Source organism: Macrobrachium rosenbergii, chromosome 13 (genome assembly GCF_040412425.1).
Source record: "Macrobrachium rosenbergii isolate ZJJX-2024 chromosome 13, ASM4041242v1, whole genome shotgun sequence".
Lineage (NCBI taxonomy): Eukaryota > Metazoa > Arthropoda > Malacostraca > Decapoda > Palaemonidae > Macrobrachium > Macrobrachium rosenbergii.
Window position 1 is genome coordinate 20,684,792 of NC_089753.1, and position 22,034 is coordinate 20,706,825.

Sequence of the window (22,034 nt, forward strand, 5' to 3'; positions counted from 1 at the left end):
CACTTTAAAATGCTGGCAAACCAAGTGCTAGAAACACCACCAAAGTAATAGTAACCTAAGCCATTTCACCACCAAAGATCCATGTTAATCATCATTTGTATAAACAGCTGTCTGTTAAGAGAGTTATTTTACACAAAACAAGTGGGTAGAGTTTGGCGTATCTGGAGATGTCAGATTATTGTCTGTTTAAAGACCTTACAGTTAATAGAATGTTTTTTTAGTTAGCAAATAGGATATAATTATAAAAAATATGATTTATAACTTTTTTGGTTAAAGGGTCCGTTGACTGCTGAATTTTACGAATTATCGAATTTTAGTTGACAGTTTTCAACTGTTTTATGTCTCAATAAACATAAACTGTAGCGTTAATTCTAATACAAAATTTTTAGATTGGTTTATTGGCGACAATTTTGTTCATCGCTTGTATGGCACTGGGAACAACAAAGTTGTAAACAAAACAAAAAAATTTAAAAAATGTCTCTATGACACTTAAGTCTGGCTAGGTGGAAGGGAGTTATACACTGTGTTGAACTGTTTTATGTGTAATTAAACATGTCTTGAAGATATATTGCTAAAAAAAATTTTTAGATTATTTCATGGACAATTTTGTTCTATGCTTGTACGGCACTCTGAATTACAAATTGTAAAAATAAATGTAAGCAAGTGTCCAAATAACTATTATAAAAATATTTGTCACCCCCTAAAATATCCCATTCTCTCTAGCAGTAGCTTCATAGAGAAAACAGGTTATAATGGTATAGGGATAACTCACTCGATGTCCTGATAGTCTCCAGATTCTCGTGAAAGTCAAAAAAAAACTTTTTTGCTTGTTTTTCAAGACTAAATGCTTATTTCTCCAAGAAGACTGAACCAAACTCAATTAAACTTTCATAAAGTCTGTTGTAGCTATATATCTTCATTTTGTTGTTGGGAAAGTCATTTTTGAATGCAACTTTTATGTATATATTTTTGAAAAGTGACATGATTTTTTTAACTGCAAAAAACAATTAATTTAAGAGGTCGTATTTCTAAATTTCCCTGTGAGAGAAGTTTTTCATTATTAGTTGTTTAATAAGTGGTAAAAATTTTAAGCAAATCCCTTCAATCATAAGGTAGAAATGGTCATTTATTTTTTAAGGGGCCTTAGGGCATGGCTGCTCCCCTTAAACTGTATACAGTTCGCTTGACTGAAGGGTGGTGAAATCTTTAGAGCAAAAATAAAACCTAACTGTAAAGTATAGTGTGGGCTAAGCCTGCAGAAATAAAAAAAAAAACTCATTTAGGAGAAAAATAACAAAGATAACATTTTGGTTTCCCTTAAATTGAGTGTTAAATAGCATGGCTACCATGATACTGATTGCCCGCATAGTATAAATTAGCGAGTAACTTGTTCATTTGTTTTAGATTAAGCCAGCCTTGCACTGGCGCATGCTCTTGTCCTAGGGTAACCCATAATCGAAGGCCTAAGAAAGTGTCAGTCTGTCACTGTGGAATGTCATCTGTGCATTGAGTAGTGGTGTTTGTGTATGCATTGCCTGGTGAATAGTTGCCAGATACTACTTGCCGAATACTGTCATATGCCTTCAGTCTGAGAACTGATGCAATATTCAAGTGGTTGTATGCCTTCGTACTTCCCTGGGACCGTATAGAATTTTCCACCAATCCATCATATGCAGTAGTTAGGGAGCTTCTTGGGATCCAAGGACATAATCATTTTTTAACTCCTCTAGCTGTCAGGTGTGGTCGTAGGTCTTATATTCCTTTGTAGATTAGCCAATGAATCTCAGGCTGAAAGTCGGCAATTACTCTTCAGGAGGTTCCGTGTGAGTCTGTAGAGACATGGTCTTTTGCTTGGAGATTATCCAACAATATCTCAGATGGAGGGGAGGGGGGGCCCCTTGAAATGAAATAGCTAAAATTATATGGTTATGTAGCATGTCAACAGGCACTGCTACCAGTCTAAGTGGAGCTGATTAATCCAATCAGTACCTATGTTCAGTAGGTATCTGACATCGTACTTTACCTTAGACAGCAAAGGGTCCTTCAGTCAGACAGTAAGGGCTTGAGAACCATTTTATCTCGAGTAGGTATGTCTTATGACAATTTTGAACTGGGGGTCCTTAGGGAACACTGCAAGGCCTCAGAGATTGGAACAAGCTTCTTGTCCTGCTTTCCCATGGCATTGTATTGTACAGCAAGTCTTTTACAAGTGCACTCTTGTCAAAAAAGATAGTCATACTGTCTACAGGTCTCCCTTTTTGCAGTGGATTTGATCAAGAAGATCCAAATACCAGAAAAGAGAGATCTGGACACTGTGCCCCTCACCATTCCGTCACTGTCCATGCCCGAACAAAATCCAGCTGCAATAGCAAGATTGATCAATATTTTCAGTCATATGCTTGAAGATGTAAATGTCACCAATATATGCAAAATTATGTAATGTAAGACACTTGAAAAGTAAATGGGTCAGCATGAGAAGGTGACAGGTTTATGGGTCAGCATGAGAAGGTGACAGGTTTAATTTAAAGAATACGCGGCAAGTTAAATACTGTACTGTATACACGTTTTTTTCTCTCATAAATGCAACCGAAAACATTCCTAAAGTTTGAAGACAAGTTATTCATGTATTCAGGAGCATCCTCAGTTGTAGGCTTTACCCCAAAACGGTTTTGAAACGTTTCTGCATTTTGAAAACTTGTAAGGCAAAATGTTACTTGTTCCGTTATATATGAACTTATGCATTCATATATGGAGTAATCCGCTTTAACCTATCTTTGACTGTTATTGAATCATCTTTGAAAAACAAAATCCTAATGCTGTACCTTGGTCACATGATGTGACCTAGGTTGACCTGCCTTCCGCTATTGTGATCGCAGCTGTCCTTCAGGGCTGTAATAATGTAAATGATGGTCGCTGTTCTCTTCAAGATTGAAGAATTACAACCTCGTATGTTATTTCCAGTTTTCACTGCTTAGTCTCATACTCCTTACGTATGTGGAGTATAGGGTAAATGGGATGTGAGCTTTTATCAGCACAATCTCTTAAAAATCATACAGTTCTCCATTAAGTTTTAGGCCTTGATAACTTGATTGTACCTGTGCTGATAAAAAGTAGTGTGACAATGCTCATGTTTTCTCAAACTCAGACAGATCCTACAATTTTCCGTTAACAGTCTGGGGCTTAGGCAACTTGATTCTGTCTCCTCACTCGAGACTTGTACTGGGTTTGGGAAACATTTCAAGATTTTAAAATTTTCCTCATGCAAACCCTTTTGTCTCCTTTAAATTGATTATTATAAGTTTTCAAGGAAAAAAGAAATACATTTACTTTTTCATGTAAAGAACTTTCATGTATAAAGTGTGTTGGTGATATGCATCAGTGTTTTCATAAACATCTTGACTATTGAAATTTCAATTAAGTAATGTACTTAATTACGATATAAAATTGAATTTTGGGCTTATGGTTTCAGTGATTTGCTTCACATTTGTACAGTTTATTCAGCCAGTGCTTAAAGTAAATTAATTTATCCTTATATCTTCATAAGATCAATTACATACAGTCGACCCCCGCTTACTCGTGGTTCAGCATTTGCAGATTCACCTGTTCGCAGTTTTTTTCTGTGGAACGTATCTCCAAATTGATCACGGAAAATTTGCCTATTCATGGATATTTTCGTAGAGCAATATTCATTAATTACTGTGTTTTCATATTTTTGTGACTAAATGTACATTTTTTATGCATTTGGTGTTTGAACAATTAGAATAGGCAGTTTAAGCATTTTTAGAGGGGGTCAAGCATTCACTGATTTTACTTATTCGCGGGTGGTTGTGGACCCCATCCCCGCGAATACCGGGGGTTGACTGTACTGTATAATTTGAAATTCATTCACTGACCCCTGAGAAATAAATTGTACTACATTAAAATATGTTTTGGGAAAACAGCAAAAGAAAAGAAAAATTATGCATTTTCAAGGTGTCCAGAATTGTATTAAGTAATCATGATTTTTTTTTCTTTTTTGAGTGATAATACTCTAGGATATGTTTGTTTAAGCAATAAATTGTCCAAAAATATTGCTAACTATAAGTTTATTTTTTGAGGCTTCAGGGAATTTGGTGTGCCCCTTAATTGATGATAAGTATTTGCTAAATTTATTGTCCTTTCAGTTGTTATATAAAGTTGACATTGATGCATACTTGAGTTATTTTGATTTTCATATAAATTCTGGAGATTGATATGAAAACATTTATTTTGTAACCGGGAAGTGTATCGTGGCCACCAACTTTTATACTGTACTTAGTTTTGTCTTGTAGGTTTCCTCTTTGTGTTCTTCAATATCAAGAGGGGTAGAGGAAATAATAATTTATATGAAACAATAATACCCCAAATTTTTGTTACTAACATTTTCTTACATGAATATTTCATGGTATTTGTCTAATCAGACTTGAAAGTTTGTCTTCTCATGTTTCTTTATTCTGCTTACTTTCTTCAGGTTCTGCTGCAGCACGGAGCAAATGTGGAAGAACATAATGAAAATGGCCACACACCACTGATGGAAGCTGCTTCTGCAGGTCATGTAGAGGTTGCCAAGGTAAGGTTTCATGTGACACTTGAATATTGATTGAGCTACATTAATTTTATGGAGTCAGTTAACATTTTGTTCTTATATGTTGAGTGATTTCACCACGAACTTATCACTCAAACAGCCTACATTTATTGTGTCTAGACATAATGAGGTCTTTAGTTTGACAGACGTGGCATGTGATAGCCCTCTACACGTGTCTCTTGGAACTTGCCTTGCTTTTGAAGTCCTAATGCTGTTAACAGCTGAGCATCTTTCTTAGGACTTTTCACTCCTTGGCCTCAGTACATTGGGTATTTTCTTGGCCTCAGTACATTGGGTATTTTAAAGAACAAATAGTGGGAATGGTGACATCTACAATTAACTACCTTAGGACCTAGGGCCATCCATTCCAAAGATCTGTGCTGTCTGGCCATGGAAATTTTTTTATGGGGTGAATATGACTGTCACCATTTTATTGAGTCCCAAAAAGAGAATCTTGTATATGGCCCAAGCAGAATGGTCACTGATTTATGAAAAGTGTAGGTGGTTTGGCATCTTTAGGCCACACCTCTGGTGGACCTTTTTACAGTAAGTTTAAATAACAAACTTTAGATGAACTACTTTTGGCAACTGGATCATGCTGCTTCGAAGGTCAGTTGGATGTGCACTCAGGGATGGCTGTGGATATATATATGCCTCCCTTCCTGGTTTCGGTTCCTTATACTGGCATCCCATCATCATTACTCACGGAAATTATCCAGAAAAGATTCTTGAGAGAGAAAGAGAGCAGACACTTTTCATGTTACAGGAGCTGCAGTCAAAATGCTGCACAGGATATCAAGTAACTTTTATCAGGAAGAGTGAACCAAGGTTGTAGCTAGAGTTACAGCAAACTGCCATCTGTAACCTTATGGAGAAAAGGTTATTTTTATATGTTATTAAAGGATGTACAATTTCTCTTTGTAGTGTGTAAGTCCACCACAGTCTGGATTGGGGTGCTGGTTGGGACCTTTTCTATCACCAGCAGTGAGGACCTGTGTCCAATGAGAACCTTAGGACCACCAGAGGCTCAAGAAACAATTGGGTAGACTTTCTTTCTACCATCCTAGATTAGAATTAAGTCTCTAGAAATGGCATTGTCTACTGGTTCTTGGCTGTCTTGAATACTACAATTACATGATGGCTAGGAAACCAGTGCAGGTGAGAGTTTTTGCATTAGAACAGTCATTTAGCACCTTGTAGTTTGAATGTGTTTCATGGGAAAGTTGTTTTAAATGCTGTTACAGGCAGTCCCCGGTTTACGACGGTTCCGGCTGACGACGTTCCGAGGTTACGACGCTTTCAAATATATTCATCAGAAATTATTTCTGGCTTACAACACGCATGTTCCGGGGTTACGACCGCGTCATGACGCTGATCTGACGGAAGAAATATGGCCCTAAAACGGCAGAATAATCATAATTTGAAGGTTTTTTTTTATGTAAAACTCAATAATAATGCAGTTTACGTCGTTTTCAATGCACCCAGAGCATTAAAAGTAAGGTTTTCTTATGATTTTTACGATTTTCGACGATTTTCCGGCTTACGACAATTTTCGGTTACGACGCGAGCAAAACGAACCCTGTCAGAAACCGGAGACCGCCTGTACTTGGAGGTGCCAGTCTACTTTTGATTGTTTTTAGTTAGGGATGGAACTGTGACTGGATTAATGCAGTGTATATCATATCATATAAAGTAGTTTTGCATGGTGGACCATTCTACTGCTTTGGCCTCCTTTATAAATTGCAGTTTGAGCTATCAAACTGCATGGGAGATGAGAAAATTATTTTTTTTTATTACTGTTATAAAATAGTTGAGTAAAAACCCATACCTTATATAATGTTCTCCCTTCACATAGCACCACATAACCTTGCAGTCCCTTTTCCAGACGAGACAAAAAGTGAGGCTGGTGATTGAAAGATAACCAAAGGTTCCACCTGGTATATGTGCAGACCGGTGCTGTTCATCAGTCTGTTGGATAAAAAGTTGCAATTTGTCAGTATATTCAGAGATCGTGTATGTTGGGCTGTGTAAGTGATGGGTTTGTATAGAAAAAATATTTGAAACTAAATTGATATCTGGAGACGGTATTACCATTACTGTTGTATTAAAGAGAAGGCATACCAATTATGTATCAGATTTCTTGTAACAATTGTGGGTAGTTAATCACAAATTAAATTAAAGTTTTCATCTCAAACAAAATTTATTTTAAAGAATTTTCTTATAATTGGGTAATTTGTCTTACAGATCTTGTTGGAGCAAGGTGCAGGAATTAACACCCATAGTAACGAATTTAAAGAATCGGCCTTAACCTTAGCGTGCTATAAGGGTCACCTCGAAATGGTCAAGTTTTTACTGGATGCTGGGGCAGATCAAGAGCATAAGACGGATGAGATGCACACTGCCCTGATGGAAGCCAGCATGGATGGTCATGTCGAGGTTGCCCGCCTTTTGTTAGACTCTGGCGCCCAGGTATTTTATTTTCACTTGCTTAAAATTTTCCCCAAGTCCTAATTTTTTTCATTTTTAATGGACATTGGTTATATATTTAAGAAGTCATAGAAATGATAAAATGAGATGGCTGTCTTTATGGAGTATAATTGTTGACCAGGCAAATTAGTTCAGTGTAAAAGGAAGACTGCAGTTCAAGATTTGGTATGAATTAAGAGAAATGAAGGAATTGTAGATTGTAGGAAGATTTAAAATAAGGGATATCAATACAGTCAGCCCATGACTTGAATGTAAATGTGAATATTGTATGTGGCTGGAAAATACAAAAATACTCAGTAAATCCTAAATTGCAAAACTTGAATTTTCTGTTTGCTGAGCATTCCAAATATAAAAAAATTCAGCTTTAAACTTGGAAGCATCTCTTATACTAGTTTTGTTTGTACCATCACTTAAATGTAACTTGAATGAGATATAGGAAATTCATTTATATTTCTTGTTATTAATTTATATTTTGCATCGTATTTAGTTACCCATGTTTACAGTTTTGAGGATTTTAAATTAGAGCAATCTATAAATCTAGAAATGAAAGAGGTGCATTGTTGCTGCTGATGTGTTATGTAGGTGGTTAAAGAGTTATGATGGTTGCATCAGTACTAAAAGTGTATAGATATTTTTATTACACAGTGGTGGGGCCAAATCTTCATCAAACTTGGAATTTGCAACCATATCACCCCACAAAACGTCAGTTTTCCTCTCCTATCATTGCATTGTTTTCACAGCAGATTAAGGATTTGTCATCTAAAAAAAAGTTCCTTGCCAAACAAATAAGATTTGCACTTCACAAATGATAAGAAGAAACTGATGAGCATTCAAAGCAGCAACTACTGTGACAAGATCATGCCTAGGTATTCTAATTAGTTATTATGTAACATCTCCAAACTCCTTAAAGGAAATGGCAGAATATATGGAACAGTGAATAGTATGACAGACCAAGACCAGTGTTGGTACATGGAATTCATCATATTAAAAAAGAACAACTCTGTTAATTTTGACTTAATAGAATTTAATAGAATTAAAATTGGTGAGAGTCACTTTACCTGAATAGCTCACTTGATCCAGTCCCTTTATGTACAGACTGTAAAGTAATGCTTAATACTTAATGTAACTTGTGAACATTTGAAATATAAATTTGTTCAATTTTGAAAACAATAAGTTGTCAAAACCTTGTCAGATTCTTCTTCATTTTTGGTTAATCAGTACAGTAGTAAAATTGTTAATTTAAGAAATCAAGTACAAACTTTATCTTTGAAGCAAATCCTTCTGGGGTGACATGTAAGAGCTGAATAAATTAGCTTAAGTGTCTGGTTAAACTATTTGAAAATAAGTAAACAGAACAAAAACCCCTAGATAGCAGCCTGCCTTATCACTTGCAATGAAAATGGAGATTTTGAAGATGTATGATTGCAAAATGCTGAGACTCATAATGGGAGTGCACCAAAATCAAAAAGTTTCTAAGAGATTGGAGTTCAGAAATGTGAGGAAAGGCACTTTCCAGATTGAGGTGGTTTCGAAATTTGAGAAGGGATGAGGAACAGTGTCAGACAAATACCATAATGGATATGGAAGTAGCAGGACAAAGACCAGTAGGAAGCCCAGTAGACTGGGTCCAGATGAAAACACAGAAGGTGCATAACAGAAGTGGAGGAAATTGTACATGCAACCTACCAAGGGGAAAGTATTCTATATAATTATGAAGATGGATTGATGATGTGTTTGTTCTGTGTCATTGGTGGTTGCTGCTTTTTTTTTTATATCCAATTTATTCTTTGTTTTACTCTACTTCAGTGTCAATCGTGTCTCCAAACCATCAGTTATTCCCCCCCTCCATTTGTTAGCACAAGAAAAAGCGGCAATGTTTTACAAGGAAAGCAGTGGTGTGTGGCAAGATATCTATAATTGGCTTGTTATTGTTTATAATTGCCAAGTACTGTAAACAGACACTTGAGCTAATTTATTTAGCTCACAGGGCTGACTCAAAAGTGTTATTTGGAATGTAGTAACTTGATGGCATTTAAGAATGTGGCCAAACTAGAATAAACTACATTTCATGCTTGAAGTGGTTTCAGTCGTTTGTGCACAGATCAGGTGTTGACAGCCAGCTTTAATATTATTATTACAGTATTATTATGACTGAGCTAATTAAGTGCTATTATGTCTAGCCAAAGAATTTTTCATGAATGGTAAGGTTTAGATTTTATGAAATTATAGCTCTTTAGCAGCCTTTATTTGCAAGAATCCAGATACATTTGCAGAAAAACCTATATACTTTGACTAATGATTATTGACAAATTCTGAAAAAAGTGACTTTTAAAGCTCTTAAATATACGAAAAAAGCAGACTTGACAGAAATTGGTTTCTTATAATCTTGGAGTGTTGTATAGTTATTTACTCTGAATATCAGTACAGTTCAACTTTTGCAGCGGTATGTGTTGTTTGCTCACATAGGGAAAGATTGAATTTTATGATGTTGCCACTAAAATCTGTATATCAAGTTTGTTTTAATGTATTGATTTACATAAATATTGAATTTGGATTCTAGTATAGTCTTATATGGGAGTTGCATTTAAATTAACATTATTGTAAACTTTTTTGTTTTTTCCAGGTAAACATGCCAGCGGATAGCTTTGAGTCACCACTAACCCTAGCTGCCTGTGGTGGCCACACCGATCTGGCACTTTTGTTGCTGGAACGTGGCGCGAATATAGAGGAAGTAAATGATGAGGGTTACACTCCCCTCATGGAAGCTGCTAGGGAAGGACATGAGGAAATGGTGACATTACTTTTAGCTCACAGTAAGTGAGGGTGGTTTTCTTCATGAAAAGTATAACTGTTAGGTTGGGCAACTGTTCTTCATTTTGCAAAAATATAATTAGTATGGTATATTTTGAATCCATAATCATAACAGTTTCCATAACTAAAGCATATAAAGCATCCATAATAGTGACAGTTGCATAACTAGTGAATGCAAAAAGCAGTTATCAATTTTCTTATGATAGATGTTTATGATAGTTTGTTCATATACGGAACAAACCTTGGTCTTAATGTAATCCATCTAGATGTTTATGATAGTTTGTTCATATATGGAACAACCTTGGTCTTAACGTAATCCGTCTCCCTTATTGGCTGGGGATAGTTGCTACCAATTCCTTGTGTTGTTTTTAACTGGACTCCAACTAGCACCAGAGAATTTATCCTTACGTTAAGACCGAAGGTTTGTTAGTTATGGAAAATACAAACTGATATAAAATTTGTCATTTTTGGGACCAATTGCAAACATAGGTCTTTTTTTCATTTGCAATTTAGATGCTGATGCTGTATTCTCAGTCACAGCTTACATGAGTTTGGGACAGTTGGGAGCAAATTGACTTGTAAATGGTCTGAACATACTAACATGATATTCATATTAATAAATAGGTCTTCCTCCGGGATTGGAAGATTTCCTCGTAATACACACGTGTTGTTTATCATAGTTTTGTAGGTATTCGGGATGAACTACTAGTATTGTATTTGATTTGCAAATAATGGGCCCTTTAACGTTTTCTGTGGGTACACAGTGGTCAGAATTTTTTAATGTGTGGTATTCTCTTGAAAACACTTTTTGGGAATACAGTAAACCACCTGTATTTGCATGGGTACACAGTGTTCAGAATTTTTTAATGTGTGGTATTCTCTTGAAAACACTTTTTGGGAATACAGTAAACCACCTGTATTTGCATGGGTACACAGTGTTCAGAATTTTTTAATATGTATTTTGAAAACACTTTTTGGGAATACAGTTAACCCCCTGTATTCACGGGGGATGCGTGTCTCCCCCCTCCCCCGGCAAATGGCTAAAACCTGCGTATACTTAGAACCCTTCTAAAAACACTTAGAACTGCTTATTTTGATAGTTCAAACACACACCAAAAAAAAACTAAAAATGCTTATACAGGTAGTATCCTACTTACGATGGGGTTAGGTTCCAAGAAAACCCGTTGTTTGTTGGAAAAAATGTATCTTGAATATAGCCTAGCCTACACTAGGGTATTCAGTACCATGTATACATATATGGTAGCCTACCGTACAGTATTAAGTATACTCTATACATACACAGTATAGTAATTATATACATACACAGTATAGTAATTATTAATATCAGCTAATTCTGGAGGTTCGTGATAATTCATTACAAAGAGGAATTGAATAACAGACAAGAATTAGCTTAGCCTACACAGTATATAGCAGTGATTCTCAACCTGGGGCGCCCCCTGGGGGCGTCAGCAATTTCCAGGGACGAGGCCTAGGGGAAAATTTAAAAATTCTAGAATTATATTCGTTATTTTCTGAACAAGAGTGAGGAACTAATATTCAAGTTTATGAAAAATGAAAGAATTAGCCTTTTAAGGTTAGTTTCAGTCTACCATTCTAGTTAGACTCTCTGGCTTACCATTATTTTGTAATTATTTACCTCCCTCCCTGTCCCTCGAAACTCCTTCTCTTTCTCTTTTTTTTTTTTTATTTGCCTCCCTAATCTGGGAGGAAACTCATAGATGCAAGGGGCGTGAGAGGAAGGACCAGCTCTTGGAGGCGTGGTAATAAAGGTTGAGAACCAATGGTATATAGTATACATATACGGAAGCCTAGTCTACATTATACTGTACTCTATATTCACATATCATATTATACAAACATCAGCATAACGAATATGCATCTTTTCCATGGATCTTTTAAAATGTTATGCCTTAATTCACTGTATCAAATAATATTGTATATATTCTTATGTTGCTTTTGTATTATAAATTGTGATCATAGCAATCAATGTTTTGGTTTGGAAATCGTTTAAGCGGTGTTTATTTCGCCGCATTTAACTCGGTTCAGAGTGCTTTTCTTGCTTCTAGTTAGTGTAAATGAATCTCTAGATACTTTATTTGTATGGGGCAAGGTTATTTTTCATTATACAAAATATAGCTTAAATATGTCTCGTTGTGAAATTGATTTAGCTATTTTTTTCGTTAATAGACGAGTCGATGGCGTTGGCCGTTTCAGGGTGTTCGTTTGCGTAAAAAAAAAAAAATCAAGAATCCGTTGGCTATTTTTACTTGATTTCATCATAATATTAGCTTTATTTATTTATCGTTTATTGGCGCAAAAATAGCAGTACAGTAATGTGTTCTTTCAGGCCCAGTAGTTTTGATTAAAATACTTTCTCTGCAATTTTAATTATGGTTGAGTTTCATCCGTGTTGCTGATGCATGGTAATTTATAGTCATTAGCAGGTTGGACATTGTTTTCTCAGCTTCAGCTACAACTTGCAGCTTAAATTTAGCAGTACATTTTCTAGCCGATCTTTTATTCATACCGAATAAGGGTATAATGTAAAAATATATGAGTCCTATTCTACTTAACGTCATTTGTGCAATATCCTACAGTAATTGTGTGTTACCATACAATGGTTGAAAAGCAAGCAAAATGGCTGTTGTTATCCAATTTGGTGATAAGCAAAACAAGTTTCTTGGTCGGTTGTTTATCGCTGTGCACATTTACGCAAGAGTGTAACGTTACTAAGAATACTTTTATCATTCTCTTTTACTTTTCTAACTAGAAGTGGGATAAAGAGATGGAGGAAAAGTTGGTCTGTTGTAATTTGGTCTCTCTTGCTGCCTGATTGTACGCTGCTGCCTGCGCCCTTGTGAAATTTAAAAATATTTTCTAAATATTGTCGTATCGGTATTAATTGCTTGCCCCATTGCAAAATCTAATGATCGTAAGGTGAATTATCATAACTCAAGCACTACCTGATTATTTAGATAGTTTTATCACAAAAAGTGCATTTAATCATGAAAATGAAATGAAAATACAGTAATTAGTGAATATTTCTCAGTGAAAAATACTGTGAATGGGCAAGTTTGCAGTGAATAATGCGTACATATGTTCCATAGAGAAATCCACGAATAGGTGAGTCCGCGAATTGTGAGACCGTGAATACAGGGGGTTTACTGTATAAATTTAAAACAGATTTGAAGTTTGTATCTTGGCAAGTACCCAGTTTCGCGTAATCGTTGAAGTAAGTGAATAATGCAAAGACAAGTGTAGTTTTGCTATTTCATTCCACAAGAAATGTTTGCTATAGTGTGTGCATGCTTTTGCTCTTGTAACAGAAAACTACAAGGGGTGCACCAATGCCAAAAGGCATTATTATAATGCATATAGGTACTCTGACCTTATGGACAGGGGATAGATTTCAAATTTTCATGTGTCATAATTCAACCATTGCTCAGAATTCTTGTTTAAAAAAAAAAAAAAAAAAAAAAATCAGGCCTCTTAAGAGTGTAATTTACATTTTGAGAAAGCTGTTACCATTTTTGACATTTGTTAAAATAAAAATGTTGCAGCAATTAATATCTCAACCAATTTAACATCAATAGTTATTCTTCAAATGCTAAAAGTTTTATTGGAATATGTGAAGTTGCCTCTGAGAGGTACATGATTTTATATACCTACAGGTTTTGAGAATACAGCAAACAAAAAAATATAATTGCTTATTTTGTAATAACTTCGAAACTGACAGTTAGGAAGCTGATTTTTTCTGTGAAAATACTGCTTCATTTAAGAAGTATAACCTGATAATTTTATAATTATATGAATAAGAATGTGTTTGTGCTAGGTTTCCATATTACTGGAAAATAAACAGTATATTTACCTGCTAGGTAAATGAAATGGTTAAGAATCATGTAAAGGACTCAGTGACAGTGAGAGAACATATTGAATTTTGTTACATAAAAAGGATAAAGATAAGGACGTTTGTATATAGAAATTAGAGTATGCTATCAATGTACATGGTCGGGTGTTAAGATGCGGGAGAGGTAAATAAACAAAGAGGCAGGGTAATACAAGCTTACAGATGGAGCTAAACACTGTAGCTGTCTTGAGTGAGAACTTACATAGAACTGGAATTTCTTGGCCAATTAAAGTTCCTTAGTATTAGAAATTTCAGTGTCCATGTTTTTGTTTTTTTACACAATGATGGTAAATAGTTCACAGCAAACTTTTTGTGACTCAAAATAGGGTTGGGGAGCATAGTAGGAAAATTGTCATACATTTTATTATTTTTATACGTATGAAAAGGCAGTTTTTAAAAATATCTTTAGCAAATTAAACATAGGATTAAATTCAGCTTTTACTGTGTTTGCCTTAAAGTAAAATTGATTTGTAAATTATTGCGCTAATATTAGAGCATCCATTCAGGAGCATATTTGTATAATTGCAAAATGCTGATAAGGAAGAAGTTGCCATTCATTTATTTATGTATAATTTGTTATACTCACTGAATTACAGATTACATATTTTTATTGTGCACTTTAGGTTACAAAACATGAAACTTATGGAAATTAGTTTTTGTGGTATAGCCTATTTATTCATGGTAGGCAGAAAATACAGAAAAATGTCTTCTAAATTTTCTTCAGTATTGCAGTTTCCATCGAAGAAAATGCTTGATATTGTAACAGGTATTAAAGTAAAATGAATGATTTCTAAATAAATGGGATTAGAACACCACTCTACGATATCACTGAAAGGGCCATTAATGCATTGAACAAAATTTTCGGGAAATGTGTATGAAAATTTAAATCATAACTAACTAACTATTGTTATTACTATTTTTGTCTGTTGATAACCGAAGCTTGATACAAATTTGTTTCTACTGTGTAATTAGTCATAGTGGGCTCACTGGATTAAACTAGTGCCTAGATGGTATGTGTTTTTGGTTTCAGATTTTATCTTGCTGGGAGATAGTCAGTTTGTGAGATCTAAATCAGATATATCATGGGTCTAGTTAAACTACAGTGTAAAATTAATTAGTATGTTGGTCTCCTGGTTATGGGTATCTTGAATGTTATTTCAATTGTCATCTATTTCAAATCTAGTTTGGAACATAAAGCTGCTTTTCATGTGGAAAATGAGTTAATTGAATTAGGAATGAGAAGCCACCTGATACTTATTAGCCAAACTGGTGTCCGTAGGTTTAGCATTTGATGCATAATTGAAATGGAAAGCATACATTGCATGTATAAAAGCTCAAAGCAAAACAAATTGCATACTACTAATGGAACAGATCAACACATGTTACTCTACAAAGCAACTGTACAGTCATTTCGGACTGTGGGAGCCATGTGCTATGTATAGCTCAGCACTGGACTTACATTATAATGGTTGCTCAATAGATCCAATCCATAGTGGAGGGCTCAGAATATGCTCTGGAGTATTTAATTAAGTCTCTCCAAATATAAGTTAGGAATAGCAAACCACCTCTCGTCAGTTAAGTATTAAAGTCATGCACAAATAAATCTGTACTAGTTGGAAGCAGTGAGCCCCCTCTCTACCGTGAATTAGTAGCCATATAAAGAACATTTTATGTACCCATGAACATCATAAAAAAATATAAGATGTAAAGGTCCTCATTACAGCATTCATAAGGACTGATCAAAGTCCAGGGCAAGCCAGTTCTCTTTACCAATTATTGCTTGAATTTGAAAGCAGAATTGCTTTTAATATGGTTGTCAGTTATTTAATAATAATATATGCCACAACAAACAATATGCTTATTGACTAGAAGAGCTTTGGAAACCTTTCAAAATTTGTCTTAAAATCTGTTTAATCAGCTAGTAAGTTTTCATTCACAAAGATTAATGAAGCCTGTACAGATGTTGAAATATGTTATGTCCCTGCTCTTGTAGGCATTAAAGGAAAAGAAGGTGTTTTATAAAGCAGCCAAAGCTGCATTCGTCATGGCTAAATCAAATCACACCTGTTTGTATCAGTAATTTGTACGTGTCTCGGAAACCTTTGGCTTTAGTAAATGGCATTTGTCGTGGAGTAACAAATCCGACATTACCAGAAACATATTGGCTTGTGGTTAATATTCTTTCCAAAAAAAGAATGCCACTGTTGTAATATCTCATCTTCAAGTTTCCACACTTCTCTAGCCCATAGAAACTTCAGGAATAACACCCAACGTTGATAACTTGGACACTTGCACATAATTGTAGCTGATGTTTTTGTTGTGCATCTTTATACATAACTCCCCTCCATTTTTAGTTTTTTCACATATACTTTCTTTGGTTTTTTGTTAAGTATTTTGTGGTTGGTATAGGCTTTTATTGTCATTTCAGTTTAGTAAGAGAGATATTGATTCATATACTTGTTTCTCAACAGGTGCTGATATTAATGCGCAAACTGAAGAAACTCAAGAAACTGCATTAACCTTAGCTTGTTGTGGAGGATTTCGGGATGTAGCAGACCTTCTGATTAAAGCTGGAGCTGATTTAGAATTGGGTGCGTCGACCCCCCTCATGGAGGCAGCCCAAGAAGGTCATCGAGATTTGGTTGAGTAAGTATTATTTGGTTGATGAGTATTAGTGATTATAGAGGCAATAAAAAAATAGAGCTTTCTGGTAATGCTTACACTTCAGCCTCACTTGTTCATGGGACGAGGAACAATCAGCATTATTGTGTATGAAGGATTTCTTTCCTTTGGCAGGTGTGCAATGATAATCATGATAAGTGTCATATTTTCATGTGGTTCCTTTTTTGATATTTATCCTTTGTCCGCTCAAGTAACTTAATATAGATATAGCCTGCAAGTGGTACCTTGACCTAATAAATTGCCGGGGGTGTCTTTCCTCCTGATAAGTAACGATGTCAAGTAACAGATTTTTCAGCAGCCTGCTTGATACCCTGGTGCCAACTTGCTTGGCTGATAGTGTACAGAAATTCCATATAAAGTACAGTGAACCCCCCGTGAATGGCTAAAATCCGTGAATACTTAAAACCCCTATAAAACACTTAGAACTGCCCATTTTGATAGCTTAAACACAAGAAAAACCCTGTAAAAATGCTTATACCTGAGTATTTTAATAGTTTTATCACAAAAAGTGCATTTATTCATGAAAATTACATGAAAACATAGCAATTAGCGAATATTTTCAGTGAAAAATACCGCGAATTGGTAAATTTTCTGCGAATAATGGATAGATATGTTCCACAGAGAAACCCGCGAATCGTGAGAACGCGATTACAGGGGATTTACTGTAATTAATAACCTGTCCTAACTGGGCTCTCTCTCTCTCTCTCTCTCTCTCTCTCTCTCTCTCTCTCTCTCTCTCTCTCTCTCTCTCTCTCTCTCTCTCTCTCTCTCTCTCTCTCTCTCTCTCTCATTGCCTGTGTGTATATTTGCAATCCTTATTTTATTCAACAGTTTGGAAGATCCTCAAAAATTATAGTTATTAGTACTGTACTAAAATTAAAAAAAAAAAAGTAAATCAAAGAAGCTCGGAACGTTATGTTTATCTGTTTTGCCCAACAATTTGAATTGTAGTGCTCCACTCACTGCTAATGTAATAGATATTTTATTTCTCATTTCTCATTTAGGGAGGCAGTAAAAAAAATGTGCCTTTTTAAAATGTGCGACAGTAGCCAATGCTGAGGTGATAGGCAAAGTACGATAATGCTGTCCAAAAATCTAGACAAAATATCCTTCAAAAATTGTATATTTTAATTCCATTTTCATGTATTGTATTGTAACTATGTTTTAGTATTTAATATATATTTTGAGTACATTTAAATAACATTTTATACATAGTTTCCATTTAACATTGAAATGTACATTGGTAATCTAAAGCCAGGGTTATTAAGAACTGCAGGATTAAAGGGACACAAATCATTATTATATCACTACTGCATTTGTATTGTAGATGCATTGTTTATATACATGAGTGCAGTACATCCATTTTTAAATGTACATAGTAGTATTATAGTAAGAATTTGAGGATCTGACATGTTCAATGTATTTACCAGATCTTTTGTTCAAGTATAAAATATGAACTTCCAGAGTCCTTTATATTTGTAAAGTAATAAAATCTGATAATTGAGGTTTAAGATTAAGTGATTCTGTTATTATGCATGTGCATAAAAAGAGGCTAAGGGTATTTAAATGTAGTGCACATTTATCCTGATCAGCTTAGGCATTTGATTATATAATTATAGAAGCCTTTAACCTACTGGATTTTGCCTCAAAGTCGAGTCGTTAAAGCCCAGAATTTGGTAGTGTATTTCAAAATACTGTAAAAATTACGTTGTGGTGGTAGAGTAAGGTGCAAAGTGTTGTGATAAAACTATTGAAAAGCTACAAAAATATAAGTAGAATAAAAACATTACTCATAAACTTTGAAGCAGTTAGTATACAGGAGTTATGTATCACTTTGTTTTTGTTAGATATACAGCAATTTTTTTTTTTTTTTTTTTTTAGGTACCTAATTGATGCTGGTGCCAACGTAAATGCCCAGACGTCGACAGGAGACACTGCTCTAACATATGCCTGTGAAAATGGGCATACAGATGTTGCAGACCTTCTTCTACAAGCTGGAGCAAATCTTGTAAGTTTTGGTTATGCCTTAAAGAAAATGTAGAATAGTAAAATGGCAATTCATGTATGTTCTTTAAGTGTGATTGCTGTATGCTTTTAAAGAGTGCATTAACATCTGTCAGGTAGTGGAAATGTGGCTGCTAGTTTTCCAGATGCTTAAGAACCAGATCATCTTGTGTAATTCACTGTTGACCTATATAGCTCATTGATCCTTGAAATTTGTCACAAAATTGCCAACATTTTCACTCTGTGTACAGTGCAGTTTTCCTTAAAGTTTTTCTTTTATACATTTGTTTACTCGGCTTATGTGATAATGATTGGACTTCAAGGATATTTAGCAAGTAGCTTTTTTTTCAAGTCTTAGTAGAGTTTTAAGATGTTTCAGTTTGTCACTGTTTTTGTATTTTGGGAGAATCACAGATCTTGGGAAGGGGTAGGATTTTTGGAATTGTGTCCATATCTAATTGATTTTATTATTTTGCCCATAATTTAGATGTGTTTATATGCAAGTTGTAGCAGGTTGGACAGTTTTTCTGCTTGGTAATTTTCAGTGATTGTCAGTAGACTGAGTTGTTCTCGTGTTCAAAATTCTAAGTTTGATGAATGTAGATTAACTACAGAGATGTAGTATTTGTCAGTATTGAAGATGACAATAGTATGAGGCACTTTGAGATTTATGATTAAGGAAAGTTTTAGTGCAGCATAATATTTTTCAGGCATCTTTTCAAATGGCATCTTATAGCAAGGTACTGATAGGAAACAAGAAGACATTTTGATAATTCCAATTTAACATGTTTATAATAGCACTATTAAGTTAGTAAGATATGCTCAAACTTGCATCTGAAAATTTTATTCATTGATTGTTTGTGGTGTTGTTAAACATTTATAACGAATAATATTTTTTTAATGAACATATCTTGTAAATATGTTTGTCAGAATTTTAGTAAACTAAGACAAATTGGGAAGTTTATATGAAGTTGTAATTTATTAGATAAGATGTAAATTTTATTTCAGAAAAACTTGTGGCCCTTCTTTTGAGATTCATATTAATGCCCCAGGGAGTGTCTTGTTAACTTTCGTGCCCTGTGGCATTATCATTGGGAATGAATTATTTTGGTAGCCTACTACCTTTTGTGATAGTTGACAGGGGCCAGGGCGGGTATTCATTTTACAATTTTCCACTTCAGGGGTGTGGTGTTATGTTGGATTATGAAAGTTTATTAGAAATAGATTACATTTAGAAACTTTTAATATGGGATTATCTGTTGTGCCATTGAGAAAAGAAATAATTGAACAATTTTTTTTTGGATACCTGCTGGTGTTGATTGATGATAAAGCTGCAGATGGTGCTGCTAAAATAGAATGATTGAGCAAATAATATAATGATAAACCTCCATTTCTTGTGCTCTGGAACGTCATGGAATACTTGAATTTTGTTACAGTATATTGATTTGATTTTCTGTTTCACTTGAGTGAAAAGCAGTCACACTTGTATTAAGTATTATTTAATCTAGCATATTTGGCTGAGAGAATGCAGACAAACATCTTGATAAAGCAGTCTCTTGAAGCATTTGAAATTTGTCAGACCTTGTATTTGTAAAGGAAACTGGATGGTTCCATCAAAGGTTTTATTTTGATTTGACGGACATTGCCAACAAATAATCTGAAAAGTTTGCTTTTAAAAATGTTTTTTGTCTATTGTAATGGTAAATTATTTGTCTTAAATTTGTTCCAGAGGGCTTAATATTTACTGTGCATTTCAACAGGAACATGAGAGTGAGGGGGGTCGAACCCCACTGATGAAAGCTTGTCGAGCAGGTCACTTGTGTACGGTACAGTTCCTCATAGTAAAAGGTGGAGACGTTAATAAGACGACCACAAACAACGATCATACACCACTCTCTCTCGCCTGTGCCGGGGGTCATGTTCCTGTTGTAGAGCTGCTTTTGGTCCATGGAGCTGATCCCAACCATAAGCTCAAGGTATGTACTTCTTTTGTGTCATGCTTGTGTACAGTATATGGTTAATACTGTCAAATATGCCTTTGACTAAGTGTAATATTTGTGTTAATCTGATTTGAAGTGAAGAGTGTTGTTTTCCAGGAGGTCATACACATATAATTTTGAAAATATTGCCCCTTGTTTTTAAAGTGAAAATAATTTAATGATGAATCCTTTCTGTTCAGGACAACTCGACCATGTTGATGGAAGCAAGTCGAGGAGGCCACACTAAGGTTGTCCAGCTTCTGATAGACTTCCCTTCTTCCATTTCCCACTTGTTGCCTGTGGTTGGACCACCTCAACATCAAGTCACAGCTACAACCCAAGGTCCAGCTGCAGAGTTGGCAACAGGAGCCATCTTAGAGAGTGACCCTCACCAGTTGCCCATGGGCCTCACTGTGGTGCAGGGTTCTGATCCACAGCAATCTCTTGTAGTTAATCCTAATCAAATATTTAATGATATAGGTAAGTATTTTCAGGTTTGGTGCTGTGGATACATTACAATTTTTTAATTGTTGGAACAGTTACAGTAACAGACTTTCTGATTGTATTTCTAGCACATTACTGTTTTTCTTATCAGTACCGCACATATATTGCATTCATTATGGAGGGATGTTGTTCCAACTCTGTAATTATTTGTCATCTTTATACCAGATGAGAGACTTGGTGAAGGGGGAACCGTTATGGGTTCTAGTGGCGTTCAAACCAGTGTAGTAAAAGGAAACAGAACCAAACCTAATCGTAAGCCAGGGGTCATCTCCACTTTGCCTACCAATTCATCTAATCTCACTACCACCACTGGTCCAAATGGGGAAAAGTTGACTCCATCCTCAGACTCTCAAATAGTAAGTTTAAGGTCTTTGTATTACAAAGATAAGATAAGATGCTTTCTTTCACTTTTATCTAGATCTTAGGCAGTGGTGCTTGAGCAGTTTATATCTCATATGAAATTCATAAAAGCTGGCACTTCATTTTTTAAGCTTCATTTTTATAATATGGATTCTCTGTCCATTGCATTACAAATATGTTGTACCATTATTTGCTCATAATTGAATCTTGAACATAAATCTCGTATCTTTTAAGATATTTGTTAGGTGATGCTAGAATATAAATAATTGTTCAGACTACAACAGTTGCAAACAGATTTAAGTTATAAGATCATAAAACAATCAGATAAGCTTTATTTTGCTAATCAGAGACAAAATCAGTTTCAGTTAACAATCAGCATCTTAACTTACATTCTTGATGGGAAAGGTGGTCTCATGTTCATTCGCAAAGATTTAGTTACTTCCACCTGACAAATTTGTTGAGCCAGAAACTGGGAGAAAGCAAATAAACCCCCTTTTTTTTTTCTCTCTCTCTCTCCTCTTCCCTCTGCCTTGTTTACTTCCACTACAGAAGTACTGTAATCTCTTTATGTAGTTAAGAGATTTAAAAAGGTAAAAGCCAGTTTAGAAGGGAAGTGCAGTATTTCCTTACAAGAACATCATATGTATATATACTGTACAAGCACAATAATGTCACT

The 22,034-nt window shown here is 35.0% G+C and overlaps 1 protein-coding gene across 4 annotated transcripts in view; it reads left to right on the forward strand.

Annotated features, from left to right (window-relative positions):
* LOC136844974 (ankyrin repeat domain-containing protein 17-like) overlaps window positions 1-22,034 on the forward strand; it is a 78,828-nt gene that overhangs the window by 42,764 nt on the left and 14,030 nt on the right. For all 4 annotated transcript variants that reach the window (XM_067114449.1, XM_067114450.1, XM_067114451.1 and 1 more), the window contains 8 exons: window positions 4,490-4,588; window positions 6,848-7,072; window positions 9,714-9,903; window positions 16,301-16,475; window positions 18,393-18,519; window positions 20,276-20,491; window positions 20,695-20,974; window positions 21,164-21,354. In XM_067114449.1, coding sequence (XP_066970550.1) covers window positions 4,490-4,588; window positions 6,848-7,072; window positions 9,714-9,903; window positions 16,301-16,475; window positions 18,393-18,519; window positions 20,276-20,491; window positions 20,695-20,974; window positions 21,164-21,354 — 1,503 coding nt within the window. The remainder of the gene's footprint in view (window positions 1-4,489; window positions 4,589-6,847; window positions 7,073-9,713; window positions 9,904-16,300; window positions 16,476-18,392; window positions 18,520-20,275; window positions 20,492-20,694; window positions 20,975-21,163; window positions 21,355-22,034) is intronic.